We start from the raw sequence: 22,855 nt of genomic DNA on the forward strand, positions 1-22,855 counted from the left end.
ATTCCAGATGTATTAACGCCCATCGTTTGAAATACATAAATTATTAAGTTATTATCCAATGTATGTTTTCTGTAGTCTTTGAAAGGTTAAATGGGGTTGTTTATGGAAGAATCCTCATCACGGAGACAATCTTAAGTCAGTTGAATTTTTTTTTTTTTTTTATAATTAGTTCAAGGCAACACGTTGGCAACAAACACCACACTAAACACTTCTAGAGATAATAAAGATATATAGTATTTTTAGTTAACGATGTGTGATCTCGATGGACTTCAAAATACAGAAGGATTCAAAGACTAGAAATGATTCATACCAATCATATGCTTTGTATTATTTTGTTTCGTAGTTTGTTCTGGGTTGCAAGATTAAGTAAGTGAATTACTAAATTCGTTAGAATGCTGAATAGCAGACTTGCTATTTCGAATGTCTAGGCTGTGTTGATTCACAGACACGTGTAGTGAGTCTGGAATATATCCAATACAAACTTCTGATGAGTCTTTGTATTTAAATTACGGTCCTGGATTTAGATATGAGATAACATATCGTTCGAAAACAGATTTTCAACAGATGCGTCGTTCTCTTGAATTGTGTGTCATGACTTTTAGTTATGATTGCGAAATCTTAAAATATCCATGCTTCACTCTGCCTCCGCGAAAGATAAAACGTTATTATACATCATAAATAAAAAAAAAACGACTAGAAATTGTCAAATTTAATATATATTTGTAAAAGAACAAAATTTAAGCGAGAAAACTGGGAATAGTCTAATATATATGTAAAAACGGCTGGTTTGGGTTGAGAAAATATTTTATGTAGAGGAGCGAACAACGTTTCAACCAGCGTCAGGTTCACTACAATGACCGAAAAAGGTCGAAACGTTGTTCGCTCCTCTACATAAAACAATTTCGCAACCCAAACCAACTGTTTTTACATATATATTTTTCTCTACAAGTGGGTTTTCTTGTCATCACTGGGAATAATCTAGTTTAAGAAGACCTAATTAACACTATAAATAAACCAGAATACTGCTATGTATACTTATGTATATTATTATGTACATTTTTAATCAGACATCTTATCCTGATTTGCTTACCTTCATTGGAAGGTATTTATAATGTTAAGATTGAGAGTATCAAACCTTCAATTTGTTTTAACTTCATTCACACGTGCTATGACGTAACCGACACTTATAACATTGTAATCATTTAGAAGTTTCTTGCAAAAATAATCAAAACAATAAAAGAAGATTATTTTGTTCTCTGAGTGTGTTGGTGTTTATTTTAAAACGTCACATTTAGCATCCAGTATGCCGGTCAACTGGAGAAATTGGATAGGTTATAGAGAGATGTTCCGTATTCAAGTTAAACAAAAAATGTGTGTCACAATAAAGGTCTCGATCAGTTGATTTAAAAACACACACGTACTGTTAAAAGAACATAACCTCTGAAGAGATTTAGTCACAAATATGTGGGTTTAAAAGATTTGCCAGAGTGTGTTCCTCTTTCACAAATAGTAAAAGTGCTCATAAGCAGGCAGAAACTATATTTAGTCACTCTTCAGTAGCAAGTAAGCTTTAAGTCTTTTTTGACCATCACCACCTATAGAACTCGTGAACAGCGCGGGAAAACCACAAACAAACATACACGCTAAGCACAAATTCATTTATAATTAATTCGTCCTTAAAAATGTTTTAAAAAGGACACTTAAGACTAATTACTTGATTTATAACTAAAGCTCCTTTTACGATTGTGATTGCTAACACAATTTTCGGTATTGTGGTGATTTTTTTGTGACTAACAATGTGATAAAACGAAGTTTGCTTACTTTATCAAAAGTAATTAGTTCCAAAGTTTTTTCTGAGTCGACCAAGAAATGGTTTCATTAGTTTTATGAACTTATAATAGAAACAATATGCAAAAATATGTATCTTTGTTTTGTGGTATTTTAAATATTAGCAACCAGTACATCATTCATTTATTATATTTAGCTGTAGGGCAATTATTATTTATCTATGATTCGTGAAATAGTAAGAGTCTTATAGAACATTGTCTGAGAGAAGCTGTGAACAGTTTAGAAATGTACTCCACACTTTCACAAGTTCCGTGTGCGTTTGGAAGTGATCAATGGTTATTTAGAAAATGGACGGATACAGTAATTCAGTAATTTATTATTTTAGTACAGATGTTAAAATATGCAAAATAATTATTTTTAACATAATTAAATCTAGACATTGATGACTTGTAAAAGTAGTGTCACAGTATTTTTTAAAATCCTACGGTAATAATGGAGATTGAGTGTATGTGAAAGTAAACTTTTAAAACTTGTAAATTATTTTGGTGCATGAAGTCAAATTAATAAAAGTGTTATTGCACAATATATGTTTTATTGACGACGTAAAGTATTGTATAAAGTTTTAAATATTGTATGATACTGTCCTTTTTAGAACAGTTTAAACCTACAGGCATGATCTAATTGACTAGTGTTAATCCTCCTCTTTTGGACGAATTAATTACAAATAAATGAATGTTAAGCATCATTTCTAGGAACAATTTAATTAATTAATGATTAATTATGGACATGATGAGTCTTAATGTACGAGTCTTGGGGCCTGGTAACAAAATTTGTCGTAATAACCACCAGGCATCACGTCTTTAATGATTTCATTTTGTTCTCTGGTAGCAAAGTCGAACTCGTCATCTTTGATAAAATTACCCCACCCCCTCAACTTCCATCTTCATGTGTCATGGTGTAATGTCTTTTCCCCCTGTTACAACAGAAAAACTGGATTAACTTTTTCTTGACTTAAAAAAGCATCCAAGTACGTAAATCAACTGGTACTGTATAACCTTATTGTCGATATGAAATATTAAAACATCTCTTTAAATGTGCTTGTAATACATTGATTTTCAAATCAAATGTCGGTATTTCTGTAGAGTAATTTATTTAATGTGCAAAACAACTGCTACTTTTCCTTATAGAATAATTTTATTAATCTGCAGAAAACGATCAGTCGTTGCTCACAGAAATACCCAATGAGAAACGGGCAGCTGTCGTTTAAAACAACTACCAGTTTATTACATGTAGTCTGATGGCAACGTCTGATCGTTTTTTTCGGACTTGTTTAATTAATTTATAAAACAACAGCTACACGTTTCTTACAGGGTATTCAGATGGCAGCAGTTAACTAGATTGATGACTGTGTAAAAACTAATAACGTCAGTTTATTTTTTTCACTCCTTAGCTTGAATTCCCTTCCACTTTTACAATTTTCATATGTTTGATATTTATTTCTCTTAATCATTTAAACCAAAGTATACTCTGTAGTAGAAAATACTGCACAAAGGGTTTTTGTGTCAATATTATTTTTTATACTGGATTTCAGTTAATATTGAATATAATATTGTTAACTTTGGTATATATACACCATGTTCTAAATTCTAAAATGTCACACTTTATTATTGGTTATGATTTTATTCTATAAGTTAAGATATTTCTGTTGCTGAAATACTTAAGAAGTTATACAAGTTATTCTACACCAGTCCCTTTGTGGCACAACGGCATGTTTGCAGAATGACACCACTAAAAACCAGGTTTCAATACCCGTGGTAGGCAGAGCACAGATAGCCCATTTTGTAGCTTTCTGCGTAATTCCAAAGAAACAAAATTTCACAGTAAATAAGCCTCTTCTTTGTTATAAGTCAAGGTGATTAACCATGCGAGTTTTAGGAGTTGTACTTATTTTGCCATTTTTATTTGTATTTTAAACTATTCTGTTTATAATCTTACCATATGGTAACATCTTTATACATTTTAGTTCTTAATACGACATTTTACTCTAGGTAATGCTAGTTAATGCCCAGAACTGTATATTAAAATAAGGCGTACTTATATGATTTTAAATAAGTTTAGGTTATTTCTCGTGCGATCCAAGTGTGATGTGCAATTGGTCATTTGGAATGTAAATATAAAGAATAACGACAAAAGAAAACAAGAAACAGAAAAATACGAAGAGTGAGAGAACATCTCCTTGACCATTATGTGTCTATACTTACTATACAGAATTACAATAATAAAATCTGGGTTTTGATTCACCGCGATAGCCACACGAGATAATCTAATGTGGCTTTGCTCTAAGAAACACCAACAAAGAATTTGTAATAGATAGATATATATTTAAATTTTCGAACACAATTGTCATAACTTTTGGTTAAAAATTTAAATTTCCCGGTAAGGTAGTAGTAAGTAAGAATTTATAACTATTCCCTTTAGGAGACGCAACAAATGGCTCAATGTTGCTTTGTTATAAAAGTACATTATTTACTATTTCATGTACCTTGATGACTCAGATATTTTTTTAGCTTGTAAAATTAGAAATCGGGATTCAATTTTTATGGCAAACGTATCGCAGACAGCTTATAGTAGAAACTTGGGCTATAACAAAGAGGCACACAAACACTTTTGTTTATGAACGCTAACAGCCAACAAACCAACAACAAATATTTCAGAATGTTTTGTATTAAGATTGTACTCACGTTGCATAGCGTGATTGGTGTTAAAGAACGTCGTTTATTTAACTAAATTTCGTTAAACAAACACGAGAAACTATCTGTATTAACAGTTCCTAATTTTAAGTGATAGACTAGAGAGAAGAGAATCAGTCAACAACTTCACCACTGACTCTTAAGCCTCTTTTGTTATACCAAATGGTGTAAATTAACTGTCTCTATTTTATGCACCCATGGCTATAAAGTGCGAGGCGCGATTTTTTTTGGGAGGGACTACAGAACTTAAGGTACACAGTTTAGCATGCTAACCACTGAATCAAACTTCCTTTAAGAACAAAAAACACATATCCAGGAAGGAAATGAGCAACCTTTACATTTTTTGAGTAAAATACACCTTGATATATATATCCATACGGCAGCTTTCACCTATAAAATACTCACTGTAAACGATGTCCTTGTATTTCTTCTGTAACCATGTCATATCTTGTAAATTCTCTTGCCCTTACCACGAAAATTTTAGTATTAGAATATATCTGATGAAACTTAAAATGAAAATGTTACGAAACTACACGAAAACAACACATTTCGAGAATATAAAATAACATTTTATTTTAAATTTTTTCGCGGGCTGGTCCTCGTGTAGGGTTTTGGAACTGGTAAGCCAGGTTCGTGTTTGCATTGCTGTACGAGCTTTGAAAACAAAATACAGACTTTGTACTTTTATCACCATGTATAGCTTTCGTCTAGCTAAGACTTTGGATATCAAATCTTTAGAAAACTTATTTTAAACACAAGTATACTATTAATACTAAAAAAGAATAATCAGAATAGTTTTATTTCCATGTAGTCTTAAAAACATTCAAGTAATTAAAGTACTTTGTTTTTCATAACCATAAAAAGATCTATAATGTTATCTTTTAAGAACGTTACTCCAGTAAGGTTCATAGTGGAAGTTGGGAAGATATCGGCAATACGTAAAATACTTTATAATTAATGTCATGGAAATTCTAAAATCTAGAAGAAAATTCCCTTTGGTGTAGCGGTAACACATGTAGCGAGTGGTTCTGTAAACGTTACTTCAAACACATGTAGCGGGTGGTTCTGTAAACGTTACTTCAAAACTTTCTGTGTTACTGCTGATCAGATTATTACTTTTTAAGCTTTACATACAAATTTTAAACACATAAAGCTGTTAGAAAGTTGATATTCCGGGTAAATTTTAAACACATAAAGCTGTTAGAAAGTTGATATTCCGGTTAAATTTTAAACACATGAAGCTGTTAGAAAGTTGATATTCCGGGTAAATTTTAAACACATAAAGCTGTTAGAAAGTTGATATTCCGGGTAAATTTTAAACACATAAAGCTGTTAGAAAGTTGATATTCCGGGTAAATTTTAAACACATAAAGCTGTTAGAAAGTTGATATTCCGGGTAAATTTTAAACACATAAAGCTGTTAGAAAGTTGATATTCCGGGTAAATTTTAAACACATGAAGCTGTTAGAAAGTTGATATTCCGGGTAAATTTTAAACACATAAAGCTGTTAGAAAGTTGATATTCCGGGTGTGAGGATAGTGGTTGGTTAGGCTGAAGGTTCGAGTCCACGATACGTCGCTAAACATGTTCTTCACTATGAGCAGGTTATAAAAGTGGTAGTCAATCTAGCTATCAGATTAAGAATAGCAAAGGAGATGCAGCAATGACTTAATCTTGGTTCGAGTCAGACTTGATCGTTTACTACACTCGTCACATTAGGTAATTACTGGTTCAAATTACCAACTAGTGGTAACGTACTTAAATGCCAAGCAATGCCACTGAGAGAGAATCCTATACGAGATGTATCATGCAGTATACTCAGTCATTAGTGACCAACAGTTATAATTTGGCTGGTTTTGTTTTTAAGGGCAAAGCTACAAGACAGGTTATTCACGTTCTGCCCACCACGATTATCGAAAGTCGAACCTTAGCGAGGTAAACTTACAGACTTGCTGCTGAGCCAATGGGGGGGATGGGGATGCAAGGTAACCTCTCAAATGTTGAAAAATACATCAGTTATTCAACTATCGGGCATAAATAAATTAGATTGGTTTACTGTGTTTGTACTAATATTATCTTACATTTGTAACGGCAGTTTAGAACAAGTCGTCAACGACAAAGAACATCATACTGACACGTGGCTGTACACCAAGTTGCACTCATCACTATGTTACATATTATTTTTATAGTTTTAGGATACATCAACAGAGGGTGTTGCTTGAGAATGACCATATGAGTCTGCTGAGATTAAAAAAACAATTTACTTACTATTTATAGTTAGATTTAAATCTGAGTTTATTTATTAATTAAAATATATTAAAGGTCGTTATTTAAGCTTCACTGTTTCCATAAAAATAATCCATTATTTAAAAGTCTTACGAACCATGATAAATATTTATTATTTTGTTTTGAAAAGAAGCTTACAATGTTACACTGATAACAAATCTAGGGCCCGGCATGGCCAAGCGCGTTAAGGCGTGCGACTCGTAATCTGAGAGTCGCGAGTTCGCATCCCCGTCGCGCCAAACATGCTCGCCCTTTCAGCCGTGGGGGCGTTATAATGTTACGGTCAATCCCACTATTCGTTGGTAAAAAAGTAGCCCAAGAGTTGGCGGTTGGTGGTGATGACTAGCTGCCTTCCCTCTAGTCTTACACTGCTAAATTAGGGACGGCTAGCATAGATAGCCCTCGAGTAGCTTTGTGCGAAATTCAAAAATAAACAAACAAACAAATCTAGGTCTGTGTAAGTAAAAATAATTACATTTCTCTTGAATAAAAATTATTTTCAGTTATTCATTAAAAATATGAAAACAACAACTCACTTTTTAACCTCATCTCTGAATACAAACACTCTTACTTCTGTGTCTTCCGGTAATACTTTGTTGTCATAAAACACTTCTGGACGATATTTCCTGAAATAAAAGTTCGAAGTATCTTCGTTGGACATTTCAGACACACATGAAGAAATAAAGATATGAGGCACGATGACAAATATGAGCCACGTGACCGACAAAGACATGTCGAGTTCGTGTTTCTGTAAAAAAAAAATAGAAAATCGAAAAACTATATTATCTATTATATTACTCAATAAGATATGATATACGCTAAACAAAAAATGACCAGTATTCCATAGGTTACACGTCATAAACTCGAGATTATCCATTACAGTTACACAAGTCATTAATTAAACAATTAAACTTCTTAGGGTCCAAAATGCTATTTTAGCTCTTTTTGTTTTCTCTCTTTTGGATGAAGCCGCTCAGTTGTGCCAAGTTGATTTATTCTTATTATCTAAAACGTAAGAAGAAACGTATGCGTTACTAGAAAACAATTTGTTGAAAAGAAGACTCAGAACGCCGGTATCTTCAAGTACACATTGTTAGTGTCAAAAAATTAAACTGTGATTTATACAGTTTCATAACGACACAGTATTAGAAAATGTAGAAGAAACTGATATATTGTTGAGCTTACATTTTGAATTCTGGAAGCAAAAAAATGTTTATCACACCAAACTTAATTAACTAATTCATTTATCAGTCAAAGTTTAATAGGTGACCTTCGACTTACAGCTACAGGTGGCGTTGACAGTAAGCATGCTCATATGAAGGTAAGGTGCGTTCTTATCATTGCTGGTTTTCGTTTGGTTTGTTTTCAATTTCGCGCAAAGTTACACGAGGGCTATTTGCGCTAGCCGTCCCTAATTTAGCAGTGTAAGACTAGAGGGAAGGCAGCTAGTCATCACCGCCCACTGCCAACTCTTGGGCTACTCTTTTACCAAGGAATAGTGGGATTGGCCGTAATATATAACGCCCCCACGGCTGAAAGGGCGAGCACGTTTGGTGTGACGGGGATTCGAACACGCGACCCTCAGATTACGAGTAGAGAGCCTTAACTGCATGGCCATGCCGGGCTTTCATTACTGGTTTTAGTGTTCTTTTGTACCGATTTGTTACTTTATATAATATTTTTAGATGATGTTTAATTAATTTATAAATTACATTTTTAAGTCTGATTTATAGAGTTAATTATAATCAGATGCTTTAATATCTACCTTCTTTGGAAGGCCAATAAATATAAAGAAAAAATGTGCATTTTGCGTCGTTAGATTCAACCACTTATTTGAATAGAGCTTCGAAAGATTAAAATAAGAAAAGGGAAAATAATAAAAAAAAAATTCTAGCATTTAATAGGGAAAATGTGAACACTATGAAATTAGTATAAATACTAGTTGGTCAAAAGTTTAAGACAATACCAAAAAGAAGTCCTAAACACGGTAAAAAATGCCCAACAAGAGGTCTCAGTAGTAAGTTGCACGGCCGTCATTGCGAATAACTGCAAACATTTGCTTTGGCATGGTCGATATAAGCGTTTGCAAAAGGCTGGCTGGAATGTTATTCCAAGTGGTGAAGATGGCTTCACGATGATCATGCATTGTTTGGAATTGACGTCCCTTTCTATAGACTTCCCTTGCCATCCACCCCCAAACATTTTCAATGGGGTCCAGTTCGGGCGAACATGCTGGATGGTCCAAAATAATCACGTTATTCGCCATAAAAAAGTCCTTTGTCCTGTCTTGTGGATTGCAGTGTTGTCCTGCTGAGAGATCCAGTCATTTCCACACAAGCGAGGGCCTTCAGTGAATAAGGATGCTTTCTCCAAATGTCAATGTATGAAGCTGCTGTTTGACGCCCCTGTATAACCTGTAGCTCCATTGTTATTTGGAAGGAGAAAGCATCCCAGATCATGATGGAACATCCTCCACTGTGTCGTGTAGCAAATGTCTCCGGTCGGATATCCTTATCGTGCCAGTAACGTTGGAAGCCATCTGGACCATCCAGGTTATATTTTTCTCATCAGAGAACAAAACCTTCTTCCACTTTTCTACGTCCCATGTTTGGTGCTTCTCAGCAAAGTTTAACCGAGCTGTTTTGTGGTGTGGAAGGAGGCGTGGCCTTTGAAGATGTTTATGATTTTCAAAGCCTTTCTCTCGTAGATGCCGTCTTACTATTTTTGAGTTGCATTCTGCTTCCGTAAGGGCTTAATCTGGTTCGACGATCGGCTGGTGTCTTGCCGGACAACCCCTTGAATCCTCCTGCTCAACGTTGGCGAATTTTTTTTGTGTGGGCAGACCTTATGAACTTCTCGTTCCGTATCCTTAAGGGTCTTACCAGTGATAGCTCGTTGAGAGAGGCCTTGGTTTTGCAGCTCGACAATTCTGCCACGTTCAAACTCTGTCAACTTTTTAGCCTTTGCCATGTTTTTACCCAATGTAACACAGGAGATGTCAGTGGGAGATGTTGATAACGCTAATGCTTGAACACAAATGACTAAGTTTCGTTACGGGTTTACTGATTAACGTTTCGTTTCAGTATGGTCTTAAACTTTTGACCAGCTAGTATTTAAGCTAATTTCATAGTGTTCACATTTTCCCTATTAAATGCTAAAAAGGTTTTTTTATTTTTATTTTCCTTTTTCTTATTTTCATCTTTCGAAGCTCTACTCAAATAAGTGGTTGAGTCTAACAATGCAAATTGCATATTTTTTCTTGTTCATTGCAATTATGTTCATTGGCTTTAAGATTCTGGCCAGCAGCGTATATGTTTAAGTTATTTTCAGAATGAATTCTTAAAACCATTCAAACAAATATTGATTTACGCATTGTTATTATTTATTCATGTTTCAAGAACACAAATAACGTGAAATAACACAGGCATCAAGTGTTTTGTATGGTATGTCATTAAACCTGTAAAACTCAAAATTACCCTAAATGTTTATTGATTGACTGGATGATAGAGTTTGTTCAAAACTACTTGATACAAGTTATTACATTATCAATCACTTTTATAAGGCTCCCTTTTTCTACCGAGAGCGGCATGGCCAGGTGGTTAGGGCGCTTGACACGTAATGTGAAAGTCGTGGGTTCGAATCCTCTTCATACCAAACATGCTCGGCATTTCAGCTCTGGGGGCTTTATAACGCGACAATTAATCCCACAATTCGTCAGTGAAGGAGTAAGCGGTGGGTGTTGATAACTAATTGTCTTCTCTTTAGTCTCACACAAGTGTGTTAAGGCGTTTGACTCGTAATCCGAGGGTCGCGGGTTCGAATTCAGGTCGCACCAAACATGCTCGTCCTCCCAGCCCTGGGGCCGTTATAATGTGACGGTCAATCCCACTATTCGTTGGTAAAAGAGTAGTCCAAGAGTTGGCGGTGGGTGGTGATGACCAGCTACCTTCTCTCTAGTCTTACATTGCTAAATTAGGGACGGCTAGCGCAGATAGTTTTCGAGTAGCTTTGCGCAAAATTCGCAAAACACACATTGGTAAATAGAGACTGCAAGGGCAGATAGCCCTCGTGTAGCTTTGCGCGAAATTCAAAAACCATAGAAACCTATTCTGGCGATACTGATACAACGAATGATAGTAAACGTTAGCATACATTAGATAACCAATTAATTCAGGTCCAGGGAAAATATTTTAACACATTTCAAAACGAAGTCACAGTTGCCGTTAATCTTCAGAATATAAACATTCTGTTATTACATGGCAACTAAACAATATCGTAAAGAGACCACTGTAAATAGTATTTGTAGAATAATACAGAAACTTGTACTACTCTACAAGTGGCTTCAAAGAACCCATTTTTTTAAATATAGATAACTAACTATGAATTAGGAACAGAATATAACTGAATATATAGCTAAATTACAGCAAATAATGGTGTCATTAATACTTAAATGAAAAGAACCGAATACTATTGACAATACAGTGAAAGTTTAAATAAATCATCAGAATTAATAATAGTCCTATGAATATATAAATAATAAGAACGGAACGCAACTGACACTATATTAAAAGCTGGAATAAGTCTTCTATGTACGATACAGGTTTTAATTATAGTGCCGTTAATACCTAATTAATAAGAACGGAACGCAAGTGACACTATAGTAAAAGCTAGAATAAGTCTTCATGTAAAATACAGGTTTTAATTATAGTGCCGTTAATACCTAATTAATAAGAACAGAACGCAACTGGCAGTAAAAGCTGAAATAAGTTTTCGAAGCACAGTTAATAATAGGCCCGTTAATGCCCACAAATTAGTAGCTAAGCACATTTAGCTGTACAGAGACTCAACTGTTCCTAATCCTTGGAATACACCCAGCAATCGCTACGTACATTCCTGTAAAATAAAAACACAGCTCTTTACCCTTGGAAAATATCCAGTAATCATCTTGCTCCTAAAGAATCAATTACATTATAACGTAAACGCAAAGCCAGGTATATTAATTTAATAATAATCTTAATTACGCTTGAGAAACTATAAATACATATTAATTAGTGAAGTGTCGTTTGCATCTGACTAAACAATTACACTTGATAATGATAAATTAGATACACGTAGATAAGCAGTGAAAATTACCACGTCGTTATCCAGCCTATCACATCAATGCGGTTCGCAATACAACACTGATATTGAGAGACATTTTATGTAATCACAAGATCTCGTCAGTCAATTGGTGTACAATATTTAGAATATAACTTCTAACAGTTGAATCAAAGTTTGTAATTTTTTTTTTCAGTCATTTATTTCGTTGTCGAAAGTTTACTCACGGAGACAGATACAAGTTTCATCATAAACTCGCGGATTGATATTGAATGAAATTATTATTGAATAAATATAACGACTTGCTATTCATATTCTTGCAAAGTAAGTGTTCGTATCCTTGCGTCGTGAGTAGTCTTTTCTTCATAACTTAAAAAGTATCACGATTAGGATAATGAAAGTAGAGTACATTATAAATATTATACTAACACATATCTACATAATTTTTTAGATAAATTGAACGACAAATAAACTGTTTATAAACAAATAACCAAACATAGGAAGGGCAGAAAGTGTCCGTGTGTCTACTTTAATGGTCAGTTGTGTCGCCATTCAGGTGAATTACTTGGCGCAATCTCTCCTCATAGCCCTCCATGATCGTTTGACAGTACTCGACTGGTATTTTCTTCCATTCTTTTTCACAGAAGGCCTCCAAATCTTGCAAGTTTTTCGGATGACGCTGATGAACCCTGGTCTTTAACTCATGCCAAACGTTTTAAATTGGGTTGAGATCGGGTGACAGCGATGGCCACTCCAGAACGCTTATATGGTTCCTCTACAACCAGGATTGCACATATTTCGATGTGTGCTTAGGATCATTGTCGTTTCCCTTACCAGTTTCTGTATGTCATTACGTGTTAAACGAGAGTTCCTACCAACTTCTCTGAGAACCTTCCTCTTGGTTCTCTCTGGAATTTTGGTGGGGCGTCTGGAACGACGGAGGTTAGCAGTTGATCCTCTAAGCTTAAACAGTAGATTTCGGCACATTAAGTTGTGTAGCAATACCGGAAAGAGACACACGGGACTTGCATTTTACAATAATTCGGTTTTTTTAAATCACTGGACAGTTGTTTCCTGTTCGCCATGATGACCAAGCAGATAATGACGGAGACGGCGCTAAATTGCCGAAAGTAAATGTTTTGCTGGCTAAATTCCAATAATTACGAACCCAGAGTCTAGTTCTGGAATGGTATAATGTAGTTTATTCGCCAAACTAAACAAAATTTTTACGGGAATATCAGTTTTTTTCACACGTTTGGAACTGTACGAACACTTTCTGCTCCTCCTATTTTTGGTTATTTGTTTATAAACAGTTTATTTGTCGTTTAATTTACATAAAACTCTATGTAGATGTGTGTTATTATAATATTTATAAAAGATCATACGTCTATTAGTCTAGTCATGATACTTTTTAAGGTATGAACAAAAAACTACTCGATGGCAGGGGTACGAACACTTTCTGTCGTAACTGTAGCTTTCTGTCACCAAACAAACCATTTTTAAAACGTGTTTAAACTTAGCTTAGTTAATAACGGGGTGATTGCTTGACAGATTTTGTCCATACTGGGTTGTTATATATTTTTAATCGTATCATTTATAAAAAAAGAAAGAAAAAATAAACAAGAAGAAAGGAGATGTTATTTGCATTTAAGATATTTATAATTTTTAATTTCAAACCTAGACTTTAATTATAAACACAGCTACACCTTCTCAGACGAGGCATAACTAACTGTCGTATTATGTTTTATAAATATTCATCAAACACTGAGTAAATTACTGATTTCTAAAGAAAGTGTGTAACATGAATGTTACTCGTTTACAAAAAGCAGAAATATTAAGGTTAAATTCAATACAAACAAAAACTATTAGTCTGCTCGCTTGGCTTAAATAACTGTTTCGAATTACATTAGTATAAGTGTTGTTTATCTTTTACGGGTAAACTTTTTCCTTAGGCCTAGTTAATAAATGTTTAATTAGAATCTGTTATGATTAGTATCTGTCATTCGCCGTAAATATTTACCTGATTCCAGTTTAAGACGAGTGGGGACCTAGCCTATACACCGCTAGGCGGTCTGTAGGAGTCACTTGCAGCTAGAGCGGTCGTTTTCAACGCTAATAATAACTGTCTGTTTGCGCGCTGCCAAGGAGTTGGATGTATATGTCTGGACTGAAGCTGTCAGAAACAGAAAAAATTCTTGAATAATTTTTCTTGCGATTACTTCCGTATGTTGGCGCATCAGTTCCTTCTTATTTGTTATACAATCGCGTATGTGACTGAAAGCTTTGGGTACAAAGTGATATAGCATGTTGCTTTTAATACAGTTACAATTTGAAAAAAGACAACAATACCTATATTCTTGGTTTTTGTTGTTTTTTATGATTGAGACCTTGAGTCACTGTTAGCATAAATGTTAAGTATTTGTGTCAGATGAAAAGATGAGTACTTTAGTGCTGCGTGGGGAAGTTGGTTAAAGTCGACTTTGTTAAAAAAAACGTAAAACAACAACTATTGATAAAGCGGTTACAGTTTTACTTTTAAACAGATTACCGTAAAGATGTTTTATTTCAAATGCAAGAGAATAGAACTATAATTAACTGTATAAAACTAAAACCAGTATAAAATTTCCTCTTAATTGTAGCTACTTGCTAAGTCACAAAGTAATATATTTATTTTTGTCAGCTAATAACTATTATATATACATATATATATATTTAGTTAATCTACACTTATTTTTTCAACCATTCTTTGTAACTTTAACTTAAATATCTGTTTATAAAATAATAAACGTAAACTCGCATATAATCAATAATAGCTGAATCATAGTTCCTTTTTATTTCGAAAAATTAAACTGTACTGTTAATTGCATATTTGACGTGTTAAAATTATTTACTAATGATAGCTCATAATTGCTATATAATATTGGGTTGGACCACTTAACTCCGGAATACTAGCTTAGAGAAAGCGTGGTATAGACATACACAAGAAGATGTCATACTTATACTGTTAAATTATAGCTCATTTGTCAAAGAGCTTGGTCTGCATTTAACTCATAGATGTTGGCAAAACATTATAATGGTATAGAAGCGTTCAACCTCATTCTAAATATTCTCAATGAGATGGAGGTCTGATTATTTTGCTAGCTAAAGATGATGACCGTGGTCTCTGTCATGCTCTTCAAACCAATTTCGGACAGAATAAACATTGTAAATCATCAAATCATTGATTTGGAAGAGCCCTTGTCCATCAAAAGTAGAAATGTTGTGTTAGTATTACATGGTCAGGAACAATATTAATGTTCTATGTGAAAGTTTTGGTCTTCGAAAAGAATAAATGAATGCAACTGCTTTCGATACTGGGAACCATTACATCACCACATAAGAATTCAAGAAGGCTCAAGTGTATAATGTTTTAGTAGATCATCAATCAAGAAGAAAAAAAACGCAACTTATCAACCATTAACGCGATGTAGTCGTACATTGTTCAAACAACCATTGTTTACATCCATCTGTAAAACTATGTTTTCCTATTTGAATCTGAGATTACTGTGTTTTTAGACTGGTATTCTGATAACGTGTGACAGTTTTATAATATTCTTCCCAGAGGCGTAGATTTTTTACACCCGATGGGGGAGATGATTTTTGCAACCACTTGTGTGGACTGTTCAACTTGCAAATTGGTAATATCTGATTACGTAAACCTGAAAGCTGTAAACATGCAGTCACAGAGTAATCTTGTTGCCACGATACTTGCATGTATAGTTAGGCCTACTGACTGATACTTACGAACTGTCGCTTAGATCGAAAAGCTTAAAAGCACGTCTATATTAAAGATGCACATTTCGGCTGTTGAAAAAGCCTGCATCTAGGCTTAATTATGTAACTCGATTGCTAAGAACACGAGAATCACAAGAACAAACACATAATTTGTAGGCCTGTGATGCAATAAAACAATTCAACAGACCAAACTGTAGGGGGGATGATTGTATGCACCATACCCCCCACCTAAAATAAAGGGGTGTATACCCCATCCCCCCAGAATCTACACCCCTGATTCTTCCCATAATTCATTTATGGTACTCGAATCCTGGCTATTGTTGAAGAAGTCGGCCACTTTGTACACAGTTTGACGTCTCTTGAATTTTATTGGCTTGCATGAAACCTCTTTCCTCCCTTAGTCAATCACCAGCGGTGGCGACAGAAGCATTTCTTATTTGGGCAAACGTAATCTCTTTCATTTGCCACTTTAAACAAATCCTACTGAACGAGCACTATCTTACTCCTCAGAAATTCTCATTCTTACACACTCCTTGTCCTGCGCATTAATCATTTAATGACTACATTTTTGAATATGTAGCACTTAAGCATTTTCATCGTACATAGTATGTGATCATTATATTTTGTATGTTCCGTGTTTCTCCGAAAATAAGACAGGGCTTATATTAATTTTCACTCCAAAATATGACATTATGGCTTATTTTCGGGGGATGTCTTATTTTGATATGTTAAAAAAATGAAGTTACAAAGTAAAACTATTAAACTAACCATTTAAAATAAACTATTATTAAACTATTAAACTAACTGATTAATACTTAGAAAAACTAATTAACTAACTATTAAACCAATTAATAAATTAATTTTTTTTATTTCTTTCCTCTTCCTGCCACTCTTAACTAGGGCTTATTTTAAGGGTAGGGCTTATATTAAAACTATCCCCAAAAATCACACTAGGTCTTATTTTATGGGTAGGTCTTATTATCGGAGAAACACGGTAAGTATAAATGGAGTGTTTTGCAAGTGTGTGAACAGTAGAACATACGCAGTGAGGAGGCCAGTCAACATATCGTATTTACAAAACGACGTCTTATGACTTGCATATTTACATATTTTTTCGATCTGTATTTCTGATAATGGATGTAATTATCCAGACAGTCAAAATGCTAAACTTTGAAACAAACAGTTGTGTACTTGTAATATTCTATTACTACGCCTGTCTATCTATTATTTAATCTAGCTTACTCTCTTTCACTTTTCTTGTTTTCCTATCGAATGAATTCCTATTTATTAATCTGTCTGTATTGTTGTCGTACTTTCTGTTTATTATCAGTTTGATTGCCAGGTGACGTAATTAAAAAGTGTCTTATTGTATGGCTATAGTTAGTAGGATAACCAGTTAGCACAGTTGAATCAAGTTATAATTCATTCTTAATAGATTCATGGAAAAAAACATTAGCTCGTAGAGCATTTACTTTCTCATAATTTTACACTAGGGCATTTTTGTATGATTTCTATTGAGGCTCATTAATAATGTGAAAAAAAACAACACAGGTATAACAGACCAATATCTTGTAGTAATATGCATTATGACAGATGTACTATCATGTATCTATGCTAATATTGATGTTTAAGTTAAATTTATATTTAGAAATATACATAACTTATACTGTGAAATTTGTATTTGAAAATGTCGTCCACCTGTTCATCAAAGTTGTAGAAGATTCTCGAGAGTTAGAATCAACAAGTTATGTGTGTACGTAAACACTAATGTATCGTTAGTATTGGTGTGCAGGCTGAAATTTCTAGAAACTGTCCTCAGGCCGATTCAATGAAATGTAATCAACGTGAAGCACCAAGAGACGGTATGTATTACACTGCACAACAAAGTTTTTGCTTCTTGGGTGTTTCTTGTAGATTTTTGGCTGCTGATCACGAAAATGACATCCAAATTTGCCCACACTTACTGTTTCATTGAAATCTTCAGTTTTACCAGGACATTGCTAAAATATAAAAACGATATCAGGGCAACTGGAATCCGTCAGTGCTTGCTGACTACTGTTGGACACTGCAACGTGATGCACCGGACATTGAATATAAACGAAAATCAGGAGCAAAACACTTTTAATTATGTTGAACTTAATAGCGTATTAGAAACATAAACACAATGAAATATGTTATTGCCGGTAAACTGTTAACTGTCTATTTCTCAGAGTTCCTACGTGATGAAGCAAAACCAAAGCTATATTTGTGTATACCCACCAGGTATCTGTCACAATCAGCAAAACTTTTCAGGAAGCAAAACTTTTCAAAAAATTATTGTGCAGTGTTATTGCTTTGTTATATATAGTTAGTATTCTATAAACCTCGGAAGCTATAACTGTGATCAACGCTTATTAAAAAGACAACTACAAATATTTAACCAGGACAGTTTATAGATTTGAGGGAATAACACGAGTTTGTTTTGTTTAATTTCAAAGCTGTACAATGACCAACTTGCGTTGCTGATACTGCGGAAATCGCATCCAAAATCTAGCAATAAACTCTCGAGCTTACTGCTGTATCAGCGAAGGAAAGGAGTGAGGGAGTAATAACAAAAGTTTTGTCTTAAACATTTTTACGTGTTCTATCACTATTCGTACACAAAACTATATACCTTAAGATAGGTTTATGCATTGTCGATATGCAATTTTATTCTTAATTTCAAGGCAAAGTAATTTCTATTTTTTCTTCAAGTGTCAAAACTCACTGTATGGGAACATCTCAAAATTGTATAATAAATGAGAAGAGAAATATGAAAACTATTTGATGATACTGGCTAATAACCTTTATACTAATTATCTTAAAATGCTTCCGAACGTTGTCTTAATTATCCTATTGGAGTTATAGACGTCAGTTCACTATGGCTGATAAACTTTATATTAATGATCTTAAAATACTTCCGAACGTTGTCCTCATTATCCTATTAAAGTTATAGACGTTAGTTCACTATGGCCGATAAACTTTAAACTAATGATCTTAAAATACTTCTGAACGTTGTCTTCATTGCCCTATTGAAGTTATAGACTTCAATTTACTATATTAAAGAGTAGTCAAAAGTAACTTCTACTAAACTGTTGTAATTTTTATCATGATATAACATGAACATCAAGTCTATTCATCCACAGGTATACTGTCTTTACAAAAAAAGTGTTTATGTTATAATACTGTCTTTCATGTCAACAGAAGTTGTTGGTTTATTTTCGGAACTTTTGTAAATAATAAGGTAAACAAAATTTATCCTTTCATGGGTGGTAATCGGTCATTCTGCTGTCACTAGGAAGACTTATTGGTTTTGTCTTTCACTAAATTATCGTTATAACATCCAATAATTCTCTTTAATTTACCCGTATATAAACAGTTGAAAACGGCCAACACTGCCGTTTTGTAAAAGCTTTCAATCTTGCTTGACTTATAATATATACAATGCAGCCATTCAACTTACACAGCGAGAAACCATAAGGTTTCAACCACGAAAGCAGTTCAGTTAGAGTTAGGTTATCGCAGTCATAACATATTACGTCATAATCAAGTATGATGTTACAATCTTATAACCAACGGTGGCATATTTTATCTACGTAGTAAAAACCATTGAAAAGGTTTTATAAAAACATTCAGTCTCGGTTTAACTATCATATACACACTAAATTTGGTTTCTATTTATACAGGACATATATAAGAATGGTATTATATAACCATGAAAATAAGAGGTGGCATATTATACTTACGTGATATATGATGTTACAACCATGAAACAAGCTGATGCATATTCTATTTACATGACGTAAATACGGTGCTACAACCATAAAATCAGTAGTAATATATTCTACTTGTATAGTATAAGTAAGATGTTACAATCGTGAAATCAGCAATGGTATATTCTATTTAAATAATTTGAAAGTGCGTGTTGCAATAACTAAACTATTGGGGTGTGTTCCATTTCTTATAGTTAGAAGGCATGATGTTAAAATCATCAAGTGAATGATGCTAAAATTCGAAGCTACTGAATGCTTTTGCAAGATGATTTTATGTTAGTTGTGTGTTTCTTAATATGACGTTTACGTAATTTTTAACATCTTCACGTGAGATAGTATTGTTTGTATGAAGCACTTTGCAAATAGAAAAAAACTCAAGTTGAAATCGAGGTCTGTCGTCACGTTATGATAAGGACTTTGTTCCATCGTGTAATATACTCGTTTCATTACGAAGTTTAATTAGGTAAAAACAGGAAAGGTTCTTCTGAATAGGAAATCGAATATGGACTACTTAGGAAAACCCTTTTAAGGATATGGGAGTTGTAGCGTTTGATCGATAAATTCGCGAGAGAAGTTCCGGACAGATAAACGCAAGCGTATTCATTATTTATTTATATATTAAAAAAACCTTTGATACTATACAACAAACTGTTCAAGTGGAAAGATGTACGTAACATCTATTTTACTAGTCATCAGTTGTTTCTGAAAGTACGAGCTCAAGTGGAAAGATGTACGTAACATCTATTTAACTAGTCATCAGTTGTTTCTGAAAGTACGGGTCCAAGTGAAAAGATGTACGTAACATCTATTTAACTTGTTATCAGTTGTTTATGAAAGTACGGGTCCAGTTGTTTTTTTTTTTTTGAAGCTGTTCCTTGAACGACATTTTATTCAATTCCTGTAAATCAAGCATATAAATACAAGGTATCGATATCAAACATCAAGTAAATTATGTACATAAATACAAGGTATCGATATCAAACATCAAGTAAATTATGTATACACCGTGTACCACTTACCGCTGTAAATGATATATACCATGTATTGCATTACCACTTTATGGTGTGTACTACTTTAACACTGTGTATTCGATATTTATGTATACTTACTTTGTACTATTTCCCAACACTTGTGTATGTGTAGTGCCCTCTATGAATTACGTGTAGGATGTATTAATTTGACACTGCAAATTTTACACGTTTACTGTTTTACGGCTGTGAATAATATGTAGTTATGTACTACTTTACCACTATGTATTATAAATATATGCACTGTGTACTGTTTTACCACTGTGAATTATACCTATGCACAGCAATTTGTATTTGATAATATATATCGCCTTATTTCTGTGAATTATATTTTATGTGTATTGCCTTATCACTGCATGTTATATATATATATTATTTACTGTTTTACCACTATGAAATAGTGATGAATAAATATTAAATGTACAGTCAATCCAATTCCTTGAATTAGAGTATTATGCAGTACGATAATTTAGTGGTCCCCTTTTCAACAATGTTTTGTCATTACGTGTTATTTCAATAACAAAACTTGCATTACGTTTGTTTTTAAGCAAAAGAGACTGACTGCAAGGAACTGTTGTCAAATACATTTAGGTTTCGAAGGTAGTGTACGTATTTAGCACAATAGAGCGCTCAGGTTCACTGAGTAGCTGCGAAAGTTTATTTGTTCTTTTTTCCCAGTGAATAACCCGGGTTTTTGTCATTTAACGGAGTGCCAGAAAAGACCGCTACCGAAATCGCAGATGCATTTTGGTTAGCATATTATAACATATTCTCTTTGTTTTCACTCATGTCAAACTACTAATACTTTGCGTCATTATACCTTGTGACAATAGTTACAACATTCTATCTGATTTTTATATTTGACAGTAAGAAACTACTAGCTGGAAATCTGAGTTGTACAGACTTACCTTCACATGTGAATATAATTTACTATACATATGCCATAACTATTTACCGTGGATTATACAATAACTATACATTATCTTTCTGTTTTGAAGTATTTATATAACTCAAGTGTGGTTCTAAGACTAATATTCCACGAAAGTTGAGTAACTTCACATATATATTATATGTGTATAAAATAATTTTACGTTTTCAAAAAGACATAACAGTGACAGTTCATTTCTTTACGGCAATCAAGATCATTCTGTAAGGTTTGCAAAATCCGGAGCTCCAAACCACAGAGTCGAACCACGCCCAGGAATGTTTTCTAGACAAAGGTCACTCTGTACAAAATATGAAAATAATTTTAGTCTGATAACGTTTCTCTAAATGCCACGGTAATGTCTATGTAAAGAAACGCTAATTGTATCACTTTAATCCTGATCGATCACAAGATATGTGCACAAGAAAACATAAAATTTTATCTATTTGTTTGCTCTATGATCTTCCCAATAAAGTTAACCAAGGACAATTTGGATTTAATCATCCTTAATTTCAAACTGATAGACCAGAAATAAGGAAGATAGGTAGTTAGTCAGCAGTACACAACACCAACTCTTGCCTTGACAAATAAGAAGACTGTTTGTTTTGAACTTCGCGCAAAGCTATAAGAGGGCTATCTGTGCTAGTCGTTCCTAATTTAGTAGTGTAAGACTAGAGGGAAGGCAGCTAGTCGTTACCACCAACCGCCAACTCTTGGGCTACTCTTTTATCAACGATTAGTGGGATTGACCGTCACATTATTACGCTCCCACGAGTGAACGGGGAAGCATATTTGGTGCGATTCGAACCCGCGACCCTCAGTTTACGAGTCGAATGCCTTAACCCACGTGACCATAACAGGCCGAATAAGAAGAGTTGACTGTCACACTTATAGCGCACATACGACCGCAAAGTACGACAACAGGGCATGAGTCATAAACTCAAAAGTAATCTACTTCATGCTACCCGTGTGTACTGTATACATCAATGATCTGTTGAATTCTTTTTTCTTGCAGTTAGCGTATTATTAAGTAGCATTGTTCTATTTTTTATTACGGCTAGATTGCTTAGTGGTTTCATGATGATAGAAACATCAATAAAGATTGCATAGTGCATTTATAATAACATACGAAGTTCACTAACGTTGGAAGCAAGTTTGGAATGATCAGACCATTGTCATTGTCATTTCTAGATGAGTCTTGGGGGGGGGCTTGTCCCTCAGAATATTTTGAAATTTAATGGTATGAGAATGAATCTTGATATTGTGAATAATACAAATACAGCATAAATACATAAGCTGTAGCTATACATGCTATGAAAAGGTGGTCTTACTGGCCTTATGGCTTTCTACCGTCATGGATTGTTTAGACCAATATACACATACACAATTATATACACAGGCCCACTGTTTTATAC

The 22,855-nt window shown here is 33.9% G+C and overlaps 1 protein-coding gene across 4 annotated transcripts in view; it reads right to left on the reverse strand.

Moving 5' to 3' along the window:
• Positions 1–22,855, reverse strand: part of LOC143255813 (protein NDNF-like) — an 81,591-nt gene that overhangs the window by 16,340 nt on the left and 42,396 nt on the right. For 2 of the 4 annotated variants that reach the window (XM_076512081.1, XM_076512083.1), the window contains exon 2: positions 7,362–7,573. In XM_076512081.1, coding sequence (XP_076368196.1) covers positions 7,362–7,558 — 197 coding nt within the window. In that variant the 5' untranslated portion in view covers positions 7,559–7,573. Of the gene's footprint in view, positions 1–7,361; positions 7,574–13,942; positions 14,096–22,855 lie in introns of those variants that run through there. The other 2 variants (XM_076512082.1, XM_076512084.1) reach the window with 2 other exon arrangements.

This window comes from Tachypleus tridentatus, chromosome 7, assembly GCF_004210375.1.
Source record: "Tachypleus tridentatus isolate NWPU-2018 chromosome 7, ASM421037v1, whole genome shotgun sequence".
Taxonomy (NCBI): Eukaryota; Metazoa; Arthropoda; class Merostomata; order Xiphosura; family Limulidae; genus Tachypleus; species Tachypleus tridentatus.